Here is a 17,223-nt window from a genome sequence, read left to right as displayed (position 1 = left end):
TTCCCGCCCCGCCCCTCAGGCCGTACCCGTTGGATCGATGATCGATAACCGATGATCGATAACCGATGATCGATCCCCGGTCCCGCCCTCAGGTTCCCGCCGGGGCGGTTCCCGCCCCGCCCCTCAGCCCGTACCCGTTGGGATCGATAACCGATGATCGATAACCGATGATCGATGATCGATCCCGGCCCCGCCCTCAGGTTCCCGCCGGGGCGGTTCCCGCCCCGCCCCTCAGCCCGTACCCGTTGGGACCGATGATCGATAACCGATGATCGATGATCGATCCCCTGTCCCGCCCTCAGATTCCCGCCGGGGCGGTTCCCGCCCCGCCCCTCAGCCCGTACCCGTTGGATCGATGATCGATGATCGATAACCGATGATCGATGATCGATCCCCGGCCCCGCCCTCAGGTTCCCGCCGGGGCGGTTCCCGCCCCGCCCCTCAGCCCGTACCCGTTGGATCGATAACCGATGATCGATAACCGATGATCGATGATCGATCCCCGGCCCCGCCCTCAGGTTCCCGCCGGGGCGGTTCCCGCCCCGCCCCTCAGGCCGCCCCCCCTCCTCCCGCGCGCTCTCTCGGCGCGGCGCAGTCTCGCGAGAGCGGCGGCCGAAGATGGCGGCGCGGAGCCGCGGCCCGTGAGGCGCGGGCGGAGCTGCGGCCGCTCCGGGCGCTCCGGGCGGGACCGGCCCCGCGGGCTCCGAGCGCTCCCGCCGGCCATGACCGGCGAGAAGCTCCGCTCGCTGCGCAGGGACCACAAGCCCAGCAAGGAGGACGGGGACCTGCTGGCGGCCGGCGAGGACGAGGCGGCCGCGGCGCCCGGCGGCGCCTTCACGGGCGGGAAGGGCGGGCGGGCCGGGGGGCACCGCGGGCCCGGCGCGCACCGGCACCGCCCGCCGGCCCGGGCCGCCCCCGCCGGGCCCGAGCGCGGCCCCTTCCCCGTGCACGAGTGCGTGTTCAAGGGGGACGTGCGGCGGCTCTCGGCGCTCATCCGCACCCAGGGCATCGCCCAGAAGGACAGTCACGGTGAGCGGGAGGCACCGGGGGGGATCCGGGGCTCCGGGCCGCGTCCCGGTGAGGCGGGGGATGCTGGATGCTGGAGCGGGAAATAGGGAATTCGTTGGAGTTTTGTAAGGGAGCTTCATAAAGGTGTGTGAATCCCCTTTAGGAAGGATTGTGGGCGAGGGATGGAGGGACAGGACGCAGGGAATGCTTCCACTGACAGGGGGCAGGGATGGGTGGGATACTGGGAATTGGGAATTGTTCCCTGGCAGGGTGGGCAGTCCCTGGCACAGCGTGCCCAGAGCAGCTGTGGCTGCCCCTGGGTCCCTGGAATTGTCCAAAGCCAGGTTGGACAGGGCTTGGAGCAGCCTGGGACACTGGAAGGTGTCCCTGCTCATGGCAGAGATGGGTTTTAAGGTCCATTCCACCTAAACCATTCCATAATTCCATGATTTTCGTAATATGACTGAGCACTGTCAGCTCCAGTACCAGCACTGCGCTGGCAGAGCTGCCTCTGACCCGGTGTTGCTCTGTGTCCAAGACCCCACAACATTTGAAAGATTAATTCTTTTTCAGAATGTCTGAGCTGTCACCTGTTTGCTTTGGGCAATGCTGAGCGGTTCCTTTGACTGTTGGCAGAGCAGTTTTTGATATTACCCCAGGCAACAAAAATAAATCCTTTTCCCCCCTTTCTTTTTAAATGCTTGGCTCTGGATTTCGAGAGCTGTTCTGAGCTGCTCCTCTGTAAATGCTCTGTCCACAGCAGTGTCAGAGATGGAATCTGATCCTTGTGCTGCTCTGAAATTTGTAAATATTGAATGTCTTGCCAGGACATTTCAAAACGTTTTAATTTGAGGGATATTTTATACTGTTAACTAATAAATCAGCCTGGGGGATCAGCTTGACCTTCATGGTTGGTTTTAAACTCTATTTTTAATAGCCGTTTCAAGAGTAACATGATCCATTTCTGCTGGAGAACTCCCAGTTCCACGTGTGTGGTGTCTGAGAAGTTGTGATAAAGGGGATGCTTGTGTTGTGTTTCTGATAAGGAGATCAGCTCTGCTTGACTGTGGTCTTCAAATTCAAAAGGAGCGCGAAGGTGAAGGATCTCTGGGGCTGGCACGCTGGCAGGAGTGATGGAATTGGCAATTCCAGCTGTGTCTGTGGTGGCACTGGGGGCTGCAGAGTAACACAGGGCTCAGCTGCCAGCCAGAATGGGCAGGAGTGTTCCCTACAACTGGCACGGTGCTTTCCTAAGGGCAGGGCTCCAAATCCAGCTACGGATCTGTTTATCCTGCCGCCTTCATTCCAGCAAATCCTGCTAGAATGAAAGCAGCAGACTTGGGGAGGATTTTTCCCACTCGCTCTATTCCTGCTGCTGCTTCTCCCTGTTCCTCCTCCACTTCCCCTTCAAGCAATGCAGCAGCAGCAGCTCCAAATCTTTCCTTGAAGGCACTTCCTGATCCCTCTTTGCTGTGCTGTCACCCTCAGTGTGTATCACACACATTGATTCCATCCTTTTTTAATCCATATATAAATCTCTAATTAATATCTCCCTGCTTTCCCAGCTCTGTTCTGAGTTGGGACACTTTGGGGATCTCTGACTCATCATCTCCCTCCAAGTTTTTGCTTGAACTATTAAAAAAAACAAACCCACAACAAACCACTTGATGGCTTGACATTCCAAAGGCCTGAGTAACATTTCCCTGTTATTGTTTTCTTCCTGCCTGATTCCATCTGTCACTTGTTTACACACGCTGGAACTGGGAATTATTTGGGGGACACTCCAGCTGATGATTTGCTCAGAAATAAGCCAGAGGAATCCTGGGATGTGCTAAGGATTGGACAGAGGGGAGAGAGAACTTATTGTTAATAATCCAGGCCTGTTTTATTGTTGGTTCAGTGCAGGAAAGCCAAATCCAGTGGAATGGGAGACTCCTGCTGTTCTGTTAAAAGCAACTGAGTGCTAATTGAGTGCCTACCCAGCTTCCTAAATTAACCTCCAAATCGCTGCCCAGAGGAAGGCCAGTGTCATTATTCCCAAACAATGAGTTTCCTGGGAGAAGCCTGTAGCTACACCTAGTAGTAGATGACTTTTAGTTTGATTATAACATGCACTTAATAGCTTAAATCCTGAACAGACGAATCCTCTTGCTGGAAAACAGCTGGAAAACAGCCCTGGCTCCCTGCAGGTGTGCAGGTACCTCAGCAGAGGTGAAAGGCCACATGTGTGTGGGGACAGGTGCTGTGTTTGAGGTGTGGTTTTGGGCCACCTGGATGGGCACAGGCAAGATTCCAGGAGCTGCTGGAACACTGATTTCTTGGGACAAGGGGCTGTGACTGTGCTGGGCACTGATGAGGCCTCACCTCAAATCCTGGGGTCAGTTCTGAAGCTCTCACTCCAGCAAAAACCCCGAGGGGCTGGAGAATGTCCAGGGCAGGAAACAGAGCTGGGAAGGGTCTGGTGCCCCGGGAGAGGCTGAGGGAGCTGGGAAGGGGCTGGAGAATCCCTGAGGAGCTGGGAAAGGGCTGGAGAATCCCTGAGGAGCTGGGAAGGGTCTGGAGAATCCCTGAGGAGCTGAGAAGGGTCTGGAGAATCCCTGAGGAGCTGAGGGGGCTGGAGAATCCCTGAGGAGCTGAGGGGGCTGGAGAATCCCTGAGGGAGCCGGGAAGGGGCTGGAGAATCCCTGAGGAGCTGAGGGGGCTGGAGAATCCCTGAGGAGCTGGGAAGGGGCTGGAGAATCCCTGAGGAGCTGAGGGGGCTGGAGAATCCCTGAGGGAGCCGGGAAGGGGCTGGAGAATCCCTGAGGAGCTGGGAAGGGGCTGGAGAATCCCTGAGGAGCTGGGAAGGGGCTGGAGAATCCCTGAGGGAGCTGGGAAGGGGCTGGAGAATCCCTGAGGAGCTGGGAAGGGGCTGGAGAATCCCTGAGGAGCTGAGGGGGCTCAGCCTGGAGCAAAGGAGGCTCAGGGCCCTTGTGGCTCTCACAGCTCCTGCCAGGAGGGGACAGCCGGGGGGTCGGGCTCTGCTCCAGGAACAGGGACAGGAGGAGAAGGAACGGCCCTGGGCTGGGCCAGGGGAGAATTGTGTTGGACATCAGCAGGAATTTCTCCATGGAAAGGCACTGGAACTGCTCAGGGAGATTTGGAGTGCCCATCCCTGGAGGTGTCCAAGGAAGGGCTGGATGTGGCACTCAGTGCTGGTGACAAGGTGGGAATTGGGCACAGCTTGGACTCTGTGATCCTGGAGGGCTTTTCTGCCCTCACCGTTCTGTGACTCCATGATCTTGACAATGTTTCCCCTTGGATCACGTAATTTGCATTTCCTGGGCACACAGTGTGGCTCCTTCTCAAACGTTTTCCTCAGCAAGGTTATTTCCATCCCCTGCCAGAGCCTGGCAGCATCCAGGATTCCCAGTGCTGTGCTGGCTCCCAGATGTTGGAGCAGCTATTAATAGCAGCAGGAGTTGATCTGGGTTAGTGTATAATGAGCTGGGCTGTGGCTGCCCAGGATGCTGCCAGTGTCCTGCAAGGATGAGATGCAGGACACATTGAACAGCCCTGTCAGCCCCTCCTGAGCAAGCAGGGCAGAATTCCCATCTCCATCCGAATTTCCCTGGTGCTGCCATTCGTGTGGCAGCCTCTCCCAGATGTGCAGCAAATCCTCTGCACAGAGCAGGTTCTTCCTGCTGACAAAATGGGAATTAGAGAATATAATTCTAAACCCAGAGTGTGTGGTAGAATTGCACAGGGAATTTGTTTGCTAGCGTTTTTTTCTCTTGACTGCTCTAAGATGTTTAAATGTGCAAAATACAGTTAAGTGGAAGAACTTTACATCCTTAAGCTGCCTAAATAAAGTGTGTCATGAGCCTGGTAGCAGTATTAATCCAGGAAAAACAGCTCTGGGTGCCTCACAGTGAATATTTAACAACACAAATACCACCTGTGTCACAGCATTGCCAGGAAAATGGGGACAGGTTTGAGAGGCTGCTGATCACCTCCAAAGCTTTCTTTGGGAACAACCAAAAGGCAGCTTTGTAGTGAAGGTGCTGTTCCTTCTCAATATGCCCAGTACTGTAGTTGTAAAAAATGAGTACTCAGTCTTTGAAAAATTAATAAAACAGGCTGTTAAATTTTTAATCAGTATCATATCTGTGAGTAGCTTTTAACCCAGATATGTCAGGCTGGGGAGGGATCAGACCCTTCAGCCCAGGGGGAGCACAGGGGTTGTGTCTTTCTCAAAGACACCTCTGGACCTCTGCCTGCAGTGAGTTTCAAGATATCATTACAAAGCCTCTCTTGGCCCATGAAATGTGTCTCAGGTTATTTATTTTGACAATTATAACCCAGCAAATGTCACTCCTCTGGTGGGTGTTGATGTGTTCCTGGGTTAGAGCAGGAACTGGAGTTTCCTAAGGAAGGGATTGCAGTGGATTCTGGTGACTTTAATCTCACCTTTTTATTTCTGTGGTTTCTTTTAGGAAACACTCCTTTACATCTTGCCGTGATGTTGGGACATAAAGGTGGGTAGAGCCATTTGTTTTGTTACCTTTTGGTGATCCTGAAGATTCAGGGGCGAGAGGAAAAAAGGGTTTTCTTCCATTTTCCTGAATGTGATCTTATGTTTCAAGCTCGTGAGGTTTTCTGGAAAGAAGATACCACATGGATTTGGAGGAGAAGAGTGGGAAAAGAAATCTGAGCTTTATTCCCAATATCCCACCTAACCCTACGCTCTGGCAGTGGGAAGCCATTCCCCCTTTCCTGTCTCCTCCTGTCCCCAGTCCCTCTCCAGCTCTCTTGGAGCCCCTTCACCCCCAGCTCTCCCAGCCCGTTTATTGAACTGGAAATGGAATCTGGCTGGTGGTTCCAAGCTGGTTTGCCTGCTCCCTGCAGAGTGATGTTCCTGTCCTGGGCACTGTTTAAGGAACCATAAAAATCCCTTGGCTGGGTTAGTCAGGGCCTTTGTTTATCCCCACAGGAGACAGTGTATTCAGCAGGGAGGGATCTCTTCCTCCCCAGCTGCTCAGCCTGCCACTGACTCACAGCTGCTGCATCTGGAGTGACCAGTGCAGTTTCCTGTGGTACCTGTGGCAGGAAAATAACCCAGGAAGTCCCTGTCTTGGTGGTGAGACAGCTGGGCCCTGCTGCATCACCTCCAGACAGCTCAGGGTGGCTTCAGTGACATGTGCTGAGGTTTCCCTGTGGCTGGAAACTGAAGAACCATTTCCAAGGAGCACATGGGAACTCTCTCCTTCAGTTTTTCCACCATCGTGTCCACCTGTGGATGGGGAATGCAGCTGTTGGTTCCACACCTGCTCTGAGGCTTTCCTGGAACAGAGGCGCCTGTTTGCCCTCTTTAAATCCCAGATTCCCCAGGATGTTCTGGCACCCAGGAATGTGTTGGTGCCTCCCCTCCAGCTGATGGGAGTTGCCCCAAATCTGTGTCCCCATGATCCATTCACCCCTTGGAGAGGGATGAAGGCCCTGAGGTATTTCTCTGCTTTGTCTGTGTAGCAGAGAGAGATGATGTCATGCATTAAATATAAATGTTCCATACTGGTGTGTGTATCTGACATGCAGAAATATTATAAAAAGCAAACTCCACATTCCAGGAAGGACAGGTCTCTTCAGTGTTATATAATTGGTGGCTGATCACCAATTATTTTTACAGTAATATTGAACAGGGAAGTGCTGGAAGTACTTGCTTGAATGTCTTTGTTAGAGTGAGTCAGAACCCAGATATGTGTTTTGATAATCTGTGTAATATCTCTGATATGTATTGCTTTGGTAGAGTTTTATTGTGACTGCTCTTCCTGCATCCTTTACTGTAAATAACTGTGGGTATTTTGTTCCAGAATGTGCCCACCTGCTTTTAGCCCATAATGCTCCAGTAAAGGTGAAAAACGCTCAGGGATGGAGCCCTCTGGCCGAAGCCATCAGCTATGGAGACAGACAGATGAGTAAGCACCTCTTCATTCATCCCACTTTGCCAGTTAATCCAAACTGGGGCTCGTTCAGAACAGGAAAGCAGAGCTCTCAAGCTGGGTTATTTTTCCCCAGCCCTCTTTCAGCTCTCTGAAGGGTTTCTCTTAATCAGCTGAACATTTTATATCTGCACATGATCAGGCACATCCATTTCCTTGATAAGAAATTGCTCTGGGTTACATAAGCAGGCTGTTAACTCTGCTCAGACTGAGGGCAGTGGGAACGCTCTGCACGGGCGTTTTCTGGGTTTGGAATGGCAGTGACAGGATCCAAACGGGTCTGGGCTGGGTGGGATCATCTCCTTGGCCTGCTCCCTGTGCTCACAGGTTTGTTCATGCATCAGGTGCCAGTGGGATGTGGCTTTTAGGCTGCATCTCAAGAGGCCTGTGGGAAAAGATAATTTATATATTATGTATTATTCAGATATTCAGCTCAGACACGGAGTAGCAAAAGGAAATTATTCTGCTGCTACTCACTGGTGGATGTTAATAGTATTTAGTATTACCATGTATGATAATACCTGTAGCATTCCTATATATATATTCTGCATTCCTATAGCAGAAAACTCACTATATATTACACATATAAATGTATTATTAATATTTAATGCACTGGTTTATAATCTACCAACAACATTTTCATGTCATCTCCTCACTACTGATTTTCTCAGTGGAGTAGATGTTACTCTCTATATTTGTATCCACATATTTACTGATACCTTTGTAAAAACCCTTTTGACATGATTCTATAGCTTGTTTTACAATTATTGAGCCTTTTCTTCCTGGGATGATCCGAGCAGGTTAATGTGCAGTTCCTGTAACTGGGATTAATTCCTCAGGTCTGATGAAATGTTCCATTGCATTGTTGGGTTTAAGACCTCAAGTAAGACACTCACCTGTAATTACCAAACAGAGTTGATGGATTAATTCCTGTGTAGTTTCAGCACTCCTGAGGAAGCTCAAGCAGCAGTCCAGGGAAAGTGTTGAAGAGAAGCGACCTCGATTATTAAAAGCCCTGAAAGAGGTGAGTTGTGCTGACACAACCAGGTGGGGTGGAGAGCAGTGGCTTGTGCTCTGACTATGGGCACTGGAAAACTGCCAGGAAGTTTTTCCTTGTTTTTAACCAATCTTTTTGCTCTTAAAAGCAATCTTGGCTCTGTTTTAAGGGGTCACAGAATTCTATTTATTTCTAGAGATTCAAATACAAGGTTTGTGTAAGGCAGCCTGCTCATCATCATTGCAATCTCAGAGTTAAAAATCTCTGTTCCATTAGATTTTTAAGGCTTTCTTTAATCTTGTGTCAATGAATAATTTCCTGGTCTGTTCAGTACCCAAATGACTCTTGCCCAGTGATGGAAGAGATTTTTGGTTTCATTCTCCATCAGCATCCAGCAGCCAATTCCCCTTGGGCACAGTGAAATATTGCTCAGTTTGGGGACAGCAATTTGTAGAAACCCAGTTATTTATCAAAAGTTAATTAAATTGTCCCTGTGAAAGCTGAGCTGTGTTTGCTCCCTGGGCATCTCATGGTGGGGTTGGCTCTGGCTCACACGTGCTCTGGAGGCACAGGAGGCTGACCTGGTGACTTCAGCACATTTCCACGAGGCCAGTGGCAATTGATCTTTGCAATACTCCTGTCTGAAACTTGACTCATTAATTATTGTATAATTAATTCTAATTCCTTGGGATTGGTTGGGTTCGCTCAAAGCAAGCAGAGAGCTCCATAGGTGTTTTTTAAGCACATGTTTACAATAAATCTTCTGCAATCCAGGGCTTGATGGTGGAATTAGTGTTAAGAAACTATTAAAAATGTGAGTTCAAATGAGTTACATCATTTTGTCATTATTGATTCTGCTGCAGCTAAAGCTTCAGTGATGTTTAAATTCAGTGCAAATTCAAGTACAACATTAGAGAAAGTTTCCTTTGCCAAGTACAACTTCTGCCTGTCTTCCAGCAAATGTTACAGTTGTTTAGCCTGAAAAGCTGTTTACATTTTCTTCTTTTCTTCTCAGCTAGGTGACTTCTATCTAGAGCTTCACTGGGATTTTCAAAGTTGGGGTGAGTGCTTCCATGTCCCTTCCCCAGGGAGATAAAGCAATCAGCCTGCAGCACACTTGTTCTCCTCTGCTTTGTGCTGGAACAGTCACAGTCCAGTGCTCGAGATGTGAGTCCTGAGGACAGGACACACAACTTCTTCCTGATTTATTTTTGCTCATTCACTTTTGGAGCTGAATTCTCTTCTCTCATCAGTGACTCAGTAAGGAGGGGAAGTCGTTCTTTGCTTTAAGAACCTGGGCTATGGAAGGTGTCCCTGCCCATGGCAGGGGCTGGGATGGGATGATCCCCAACCCAAACCAGTCTGGCATTCCATGATTTTATGTGTTTTATTATTTTAGTAGTTAATATAAATACTTTGGACCATTTTTTGTGCTTGTGGCTGTTCTGCTTCAAGTGGAGCCAGGGTTTCCCTTGCTGCATTATAGAAACTGTTAAATCCCAGAATTCAAACTATGAAAAGCCACAGAATTTATTAGAATTTATAAATACAAAAAAAAAAAAAAAATTGGAAATACAAATTCTCTGTGATATTGCAAGCAGAGTGTGCAATTACAATTACAAAAAAATCAATTTTATCAAATAGAAATACCCCTGATGTTGTGTTTGATTGAGATGATGATGGAAAATGCTGTATCTGCATTAAAACACCTCCAGAATCAAACTGATGGAATGGTTTTAATGGGAATACTTTGCAGAGGGATCTCAGTGCCCTGACTGCCTTTTCTCTCCCTCCTTTAGTGCCTTTACTTTCCCGAATTCTGCCTTCAGATGCATGTAAAATACACAAACAAGGTATAAATATCAGGTGAGTGCTGCTTTTTTATCCAGATACTTCTGTGCCAGGGAAAAGCTGGATCCCAGTGAGCCTGACAGAACCCCTGAGGAGCCTGGGCACGTCCATGACACAGCACTGATTATCTCTTTTGAGCTGAATATAACTTAAATATAGAGCAAGAGCAGTTCAGCTGGATAAGGCTTTATCTACCAGATGTGCCAGTGAAAAGCAGAGATTGGGTATTTATAACAGAATTGCACATAAATTCCAGTATTTTGTGGGGAAGTGTTGCTGCTCCAGTCTGTAGATAAAAGAAAAATATGATATAATATCTCTCTTTAAGGTTTTTAATGTGACAAATTCTCAAACTCAGTAGGTGGTTTCAGGAGTCTCTCCAAGCTCAGCTCTTTTTAGTTTCGATCAAATGTATTTTCTGGCATTTTCTTTAGAGGCCAAAATTTAATACAAAGAGGCAGGAATATGATCCTGGAGTTTCAATCTGTAGAAATTTTTATTCTATTAAAGGGGCAGCTTGGGTGTGTGAAGTGAATTTTTTGGTGAAATTTGAGTCTGGGGCTGTTGCTCTCCTTCTCGTTTCTGAATGCTCTGCCTGTATGAGGCCTGAACTGAGGGGAAAGAGATAAATATATAGATTAATAGATAAATAGATAAATTCCAAGGTTTTTCCTTGGAATCAGAGGCAAATCTATAAGGTTTTAATCCCTCACCACTTAGATGTGAAGTCACCCAGTTCAGGCTCTTTAACCACCTTTTTATGAGAAATAAATGTTCTGGCAATACTGGCATGAATTGCTACAGAGATCCATGGTCTTAGCTCCATCTTCTTCCAGATACTCAGGTCTGCAGGACCATTTCCTTGGTGTTGGTGAGGGAGAAAAATAGAAATAGCAATGAAAAGAAATAAAATTTTAAAAAATTACTTTCAGATTTTGGATCATGTCCCAGTGTTGCTACTCAAGTCAGGACCCTGCTGAGGAGTTGTTTCCCAGTGTGTGGCACTGAATAAATTCTCCCTCTCCCCTCCTCATGCTGGCAGTATTAAATACAATTTTCTGAAGAAAACTTTATAGCAATTTTTTGCTGATTTCTGCATCCAGGCTCTACTTACAAAATCCTGTGAAAACTCAGCCCTTTATGTGCTTGTTTGCCATTAAAAAAAATCACTTTCCTGCTAGAAAGCCGAATTTCTTCCTGTGTTTATGGGTCGTTTTTGTGAAATTTGGGGTTGTTTTCACAGGCTGGACACAACTCTGATAGACTTTACTGACATGAAGTGCCAACGAGGGGATTTAAGCTTCATTTTTAACGGTGACGCCGCACCCTCCGAATCTTTTGTAGTTTTAGACAATGAGCAAAAAGTTTACCAGCGAATACACCACGAGGTAAAGCTCTGGGAAGAGGGTGGGACACATCCCAGGCTTTTTTGGGAACGTATAAAAAAAAAATTAGCCTCAGAAACACCCAGAGAACTGCAAACCAAAGAATTTTTACCTCAGTTGTTGCAACTTGAGCTGTGAAGGTGACATTGAATTTTGTGAGGGAAACCAGCTTTGAATCCAGATTTCTGGTTGAGGAAAAGCTGGAATGGGAATAGACTGGAAAATGTGGTTTAAAGTACGATGTGCTGCTTTTTAATCTTTCCACTGGGCTTAACTTGGGCGTCCTCAGGTGGGTTTTCAGAGCTGTTCCCACTGCTTTGCATCCTTTTAGTCACTCTGTGGCCAGTTCAGCTGATAACAACCTGAGGGTCTGACTCGCTGGACCCCTGTAATTAGTCAAGTCTTTAATTACAGCTTTATCCCCCAATCACTTAAGCAGATGGATTATTGCCTGTGGAAAGGGTGTGGCTGCTGAGCTGCTGCATAAATCCCATTGGGATGCTTTATTCACATTAATATTCAAGATTAAACTATTTGGAAACCATTTGGCCAGCGGTTTTATAAAACCGCTTGAAAATTCAGGAAATGCTGCTTCTGGGAAAAGATCCAAAGGACAAGGCTTATGGATTTGTATTTACTGGTGTATCTTTAGAGGAAGCAATTGTTGTTTGTTAAGTTCTTCTGAGTATTTTGCAATTTTTCTTCCAGGAATCTGAGATGGAGACAGAAGAGGAGGTTGACATTTTGATGAGCAGTGATATTTACTCTGCCACCTTATCCACCAAATCCATCACGTTCACACGGGCCCAGACGGGGTGGCTCTTCAGGGAGGACAAAACTGTGAGTGGGAGGGGAGCTCAGAGCCTGCTGCTGGGCAGGAGGCAGGAGGGAAAGGCTCTGCCAGAAGCACTGGAGCAGATTTCCAGGAGAATCTCTGCCTGTCCCATCCCTGGAAGTGCCCAAGGCCAGCCTGGGATGGTGGAAGGTGCCCTGCCCATGGCAGGGAGTTGGAATGGGGTGGGCTTTGAGGTCCCTTCTGGCCCAAACCAGTCCAGGATTATGAAAGGATAAGATGTTCAGGACAAAGGAATAGTCCCTCTCCCTGTATCCCCAGTGATCACAGGTTCATTCCATGTGGAATCTGTCTGCTGGACTGCCTTCAGCAGGAGAAAGGAGGAGGAAAGATTCTGTAGCTGATGGGCAGGGGGAGGACAGACTGTGCTGGGAATGGTTTTGTTGCAGGAAGCTCTGATCTGTGCAGGTTGATTCCAGGGAGTGCAGGAAGGATTCTGTGCATTCCTGCTGGAGAAAGACAGGGATGGGAGTGGTCTGGAAAGGGACTTCACTCAAATTCTTCAACAAGCTCTGTCTTAAAGCTTCCCTTCATGAGAAGTACCTGTTGATTTTGGGTTTGCCCACTGCCAGCCCATGTGGGGGGCCGGGGGAATTCCAGCTCAATCCCCAAATTCCCTTATTGCCATTACTTGATACACAAGAATCAAAATGTTTTTATTTTATCTTTTGTGAGTCGCTGATGTCCCGATTCCTTTCATGCAGGAAAGAGTAGGAAACTTCCTGGCAGATTTCTACTTGGTGAATGGACTTGTGTTGGAATCCAGGAAAAGAAGGGAACATCTCAGTGAGGAGGACATCCTTCGGAATAAAGCGATCATGGAGAGCCTGAGCAAAGGGGGAAACCTGATGGAGCAGAATTTCGAGGTATAATTGATAAACTTTGCCTAGGGTGTGGAAGAATAATTTTGCACACCACTCCTCATGGTGCAAAATACATAGATAATGTTTTTATTTTCTTTTGATTGGCATAATCTAAAAATCATAAACATGACCCACAAGTATAATTTTGGTGATGCATTAATGAATTACCCTGATTAGTGCACACAGGGAGGGATTTCTCTGGTTTTATTGGGTATTCAGCCTTAATTTATCTCTTAGAAGAGATGAGGGGTTTGGCTGTGGCAAATCAACTTTGGATTCTTTTAGACCCAATGTTGATTGTTGGGAATGAAAGGGAAGCCAGAAAGGCAATCGTGCTCCTTTGAGCTTCATTAAAATGGGAGGAAGCCTGTGATTAGCACCAGGAAATCAAGAGCTCTTCAGAACGAGCCAGGCTTCAGCTGGGAACTCACACAGAGCTTTTAAAGTGATTAATTTATTTCTGTGTGAGCTGGAGCTGCTGCCTTGGCGCTCGGAGCCCTGAATTAACTCGTTACGGTGGAGCAGCACAGCCCAGTCCTACAGAAAACACCTCAGTGGGGGCTGAGGGCAGGGGCTGGAACCAGCACGGCTGTGGCTGGAGCTGAGGGGCAGCTCCAGGTGGGAATGGGAGCAGGAAAGGCAGCTCCAGGTGGGAATGGGAGCAGGAGAGGCAGCTCCAGGTGGGAATGGCAGCAGGAGAGGCAGCTCCAGGTGGGAATGGGAGCAGGAAAGGCAGCTCCAGGTGGGAATGGGAGCAGGAGAGGCAGCTCCAGGTGGGAATGGGAGCAGGAAAGGCAGCTCCAGGTGGGAATGGGAGCAGGAGAGGCAGCTCCAGGTGGGAATGGCAGCAGGAGAGGCAGCTCCAGGTGGGAATGGGAGCAGGAGGGGCAGCTCCAGGTGGGAATGGCAGCAGGAGGGGCAGCTCCAGGTGGGAATGGGAGCGGGAAGGGCAGCTCCAGGTGGGAATGGCAGCAGGAGGGGCAGCTCCAGGTGGGAATGGCAGCAGGAGAGGCAGCTCCAGGTGGGAATGGCAGCAGGAGAGGCAGGTCCAGGTGGGAATGGCAGCAGGAAGGGCAGCTCCAGGTGGGAATGGCAGCAGGAGGGGCAGCTCCAGGTGGGAATGGGAGCGGGAAGGGCAGCTCCAGGTGGGAATGGCAGCAGGAGAGGCAGCTCCAGGTGGGAATGGCAGCAGGAAAGGCAGCTCCAGGTGGGAATGGCAGCAGGAAAGGCAGCTCCAGGTGGGAATGGCAGCAGGAGAGGCAGCTCCAGGTGGGAATGGCAGCAGGAGAGGCAGCTCCAGGTGGGAATGGCAGCAGGAGAGGCAGCTCCAGGTGGGAATGGCAGCAGGAAGGGCAGCTCCAGGTGGGAATGGCAGCAGGAGGGGCAGCTCCAGGTGGGAATGGGAGCAGGAAGGGCAGCTCCAGGTGGGAATGGCAGCGGGAGGGGCAGCTCCAGGTGGGAATGGCAGCGGGAGGGGCAGCTCCAGGTGGGAATGGCAGCAGGAAGGGCAGCTCCAGGTGGGAATGGCAGCAGGAGGGGCAGGGCACTGAGCTGAGCTGTGCTTGTCCCACAGCCCGTGCGCCGGCAGTCGCTGACGCCGCCGTCCCCCAACACCATCTCCTGGGAGGAGTACATCTCTGCAGAGAGTGGCAAGTGAGTGCTGCTGGGTCTGCCAGGGGTGCCAGGGACACCTCTGCATCCCTGGGATGGGGGTTTGGCTTCTCCACTTGCTGGGTGCTGCCTGTGTGTGGTCTCGTGGGGAGGGAGGAGCCCTGGGTTTGGTGTCTCGGTGTTTGTTCTCCAGAGGGATGGGAAGTGATCCTTGCGTGTGGGAGCAGTGCCTCAGCTTTGGGCAGGGAATCCTGGAATGCTTGGGGTTGAAAGGGGCTTAAAGCCCATCCAGTTCTACCCCCCTGCCATGGGCATTCATGGGTAGTGGTTAATAAACACTCCCTGTAGGGTTTATTAGCACCGTGTTTATGAGGAATTATTTTATTGGAACAGTTTTCCTGTTTTTGTCTTGTCTCCTGGTTTAGCAGAGCTCAGTGTAATGTAAATTAAGGGGGTTTTTATCTTTATTTTGCACAGCTTTACAATAAAGCAAACCCTTTGAAAGTAGGGGTTCCTCCCTGATGTTTTCCAACCCAAGTCTGTTTTCCTTCCTCTAAACCCAGGATTTCCCTGGGAAAAACTGACTTTGCCTCTCCCTCACAGAGCTCCTCACCTGGGCAGGGAGCTGGTCTGCAAGGAGAGCAAGAAAACCTTCAAAGCCACGATAGCAATGAGCCAGGAATTCCCCTTAGGAATTGAATCGTGAGTCGAAGCTCCCAGCCACGGGAGTTATTCCTTTGGGAATGTTTTAACTTGTTCATGAGCTGCAGAACCCTCCAGATCCCCAGGAATGGGAGCTGGGAGTGCAGTCAGGCTGTTGAGCAAGGAGTTCCTTAAAATGGGAGCTGCTGGGGCTGGGGGAAGAGCCAAACCCTTACCTGGCTTGATAAGAGCAGAGTTTTGGGCAGGGTTACCAGCAACTGGTGCCCGATCCCACTGAATTCTGAAATAACTTCTTCCCCATAACAAATTTTAGCACAAAATTGTGTCCCCTGACCCAGTGCAAAGCCAGGTCTGTTCCACATGTCCATGGAGAAGGGGGTGGGTACCTCATCCCTCATCTCCTGTGGAAAATGAGGACAAGCAATTGCTATCCTGGTGTTGGTTTGTTGTAGTTCTGGATGTGGGGTGGCCCTGAAGCCCTGGGATGGAGAAGGGGGATGATGTCATTGCCACCTTCTCTGTCCCCTTTGGGTCGTGTCTTCCTGCTCCAGAGGGACAGGGTGTGTGTGGCAGGAGGATCTGTCACGGGCTCTGCTCTCCTTTGCAGGTTGTTGAATGTCTTAGAAGTCATTGCACCCTTCAAGCACTTTAACAAACTTAGAGAATTTGTTCAAATGAAGCTTCCACCAGGCTTTCCTGTCAAATTAGGTAAGAGCACACAGCAACTCCTGGGGCTTTATATATCCAGAATTTTATGTTGAAAATGCTCTCTAAGACTGAGTCCAAGCATTCCCCAGCACTGCCAAGGCCACCGCTGCCCCATGTCCCCAAGTGCCACATCCACAAAGCTTTGAAATCCTTCCAGGCATAGGGCTGGAAAATCCTTTCCAAGATAAATTTTCCCAAATATTCAGTCCACATCGAAACATGTGCATTTTTTCTTGCAATATATTCAGAAGTTGGTTTTTTTTTTGAGTTTTGGAGAAGAGCTCTCACCTAGGAGTGTGTCACTGGAGAGTTGAGGAGCACAGAAGTGCTGGGGCCTTGCTCCAAGGGCAGTGGGATGTGCTGGATTATTCCTGCATTAGAAGGATCTCAAGTGTGGAGTAACATTCCTGCGTTTCCTTTTCTTGAAGGATTACTGGTGATAGATTTAAGTGAAAAATAGACAAGTGTTGCACTTGTAGCAGATGGCAATGTCTGAGGTCAGCTTTTCCATGGGCTAGATGACCCCAGAAGCAGTAGCCCCTTTCCTAAGGGCTGCAGGCTTTCTGGAGGGAGCTGTGTGAGCAGCCAGGCCGTGCTCTACCTGTGCCATGTTTGCACAGCATTCCAGAGCAGTTGGGGTTGGGAATGACCTCCAATTCCAGCTCCTGCTCCCATTCCCGTGGGCAGGGACACCTGCCGCTATCCCAGGCTGCTCCAAGCCCCATCCAGCCTTGCAGGGGTGGGCTTGGTGCCATCCCTGGCTGTCCCTTGTCCCCTGACCGTGCCTGTCCCCGCAGACATCCCGGTGTTCCCCACCATCACGGCCACTGTGACCTTCCAGGAGTTCCGTTACGACGAGTTCCACGACTCCATCTTCACCATTCCCGACGACTACAAGGAGGATCCCAGCCGCTTCCCGGACCTCTGAGGGGCTGGGAGCTCCAGGGACGGCCAGCCCGGCGTCCCAGGGCAGGGAACGGCTGCACCCACAGCGGAGCAGAGCCGTGGGCACAGCAAGGATGGACCCGTGAGCCCGCAGCCAAGGGAGGCAGCAGCAGTGCGGATGTGCTGGCACTGCCCTGGGCATCCAGCCCCTCCAGCTTCCCAGAGCCTCCTGCTGCCATCCCCTTTGGCACGGCCACTCCTGGCTCGGGAGCTGCCACCCCCAGCTGGGAGGAGCTGCTGGTTTTTAAATTTTCTACACTTGTGGTGATCCACTTGGCACTGCTGGGCCTTGGCACCGAGCTGGGCTGGGGGTGAGGTGAGCTCCCCCTGTCCTTGCCCTGCTCCCTGTTCCCTGAGCTCC

At 50.0% G+C, this 17,223-nt stretch overlaps 1 protein-coding gene across 1 annotated transcript; it reads left to right on the top strand.

The window, feature by feature from the left end:
* Nucleotides 1-697: 697 nt before the first annotated feature.
* ANKRD13C (ankyrin repeat domain 13C) lies at nt 698-16,930 on the top strand. Its single transcript, XM_021535594.2, has 13 exons — nt 698-1,029; nt 5,484-5,525; nt 6,858-6,962; nt 7,925-8,010; nt 8,999-9,044; nt 9,783-9,849; nt 11,078-11,222; nt 11,928-12,059; nt 12,777-12,938; nt 14,509-14,588; nt 15,150-15,248; nt 15,817-15,917; nt 16,715-16,930. Exons 1-13 carry the CDS (start codon nt 723-725, stop codon nt 16,843-16,845), a joined length of 1,503 nt encoding a protein of 500 aa, XP_021391269.1. The 5' UTR covers nt 698-722; the 3' UTR covers nt 16,846-16,930.
* Nucleotides 16,931-17,223: the final 293 nt, after the last annotated feature.

The sequence above is a fragment of the Lonchura striata genome, chromosome 9, assembly GCF_046129695.1.
Source record: "Lonchura striata isolate bLonStr1 chromosome 9, bLonStr1.mat, whole genome shotgun sequence".
NCBI lineage: Eukaryota > Metazoa > Chordata > Aves > Passeriformes > Estrildidae > Lonchura > Lonchura striata.
Note: the sequence above shows the minus strand (reverse complement) of the source record. Positions and strands in the feature narration are given on the sequence as shown.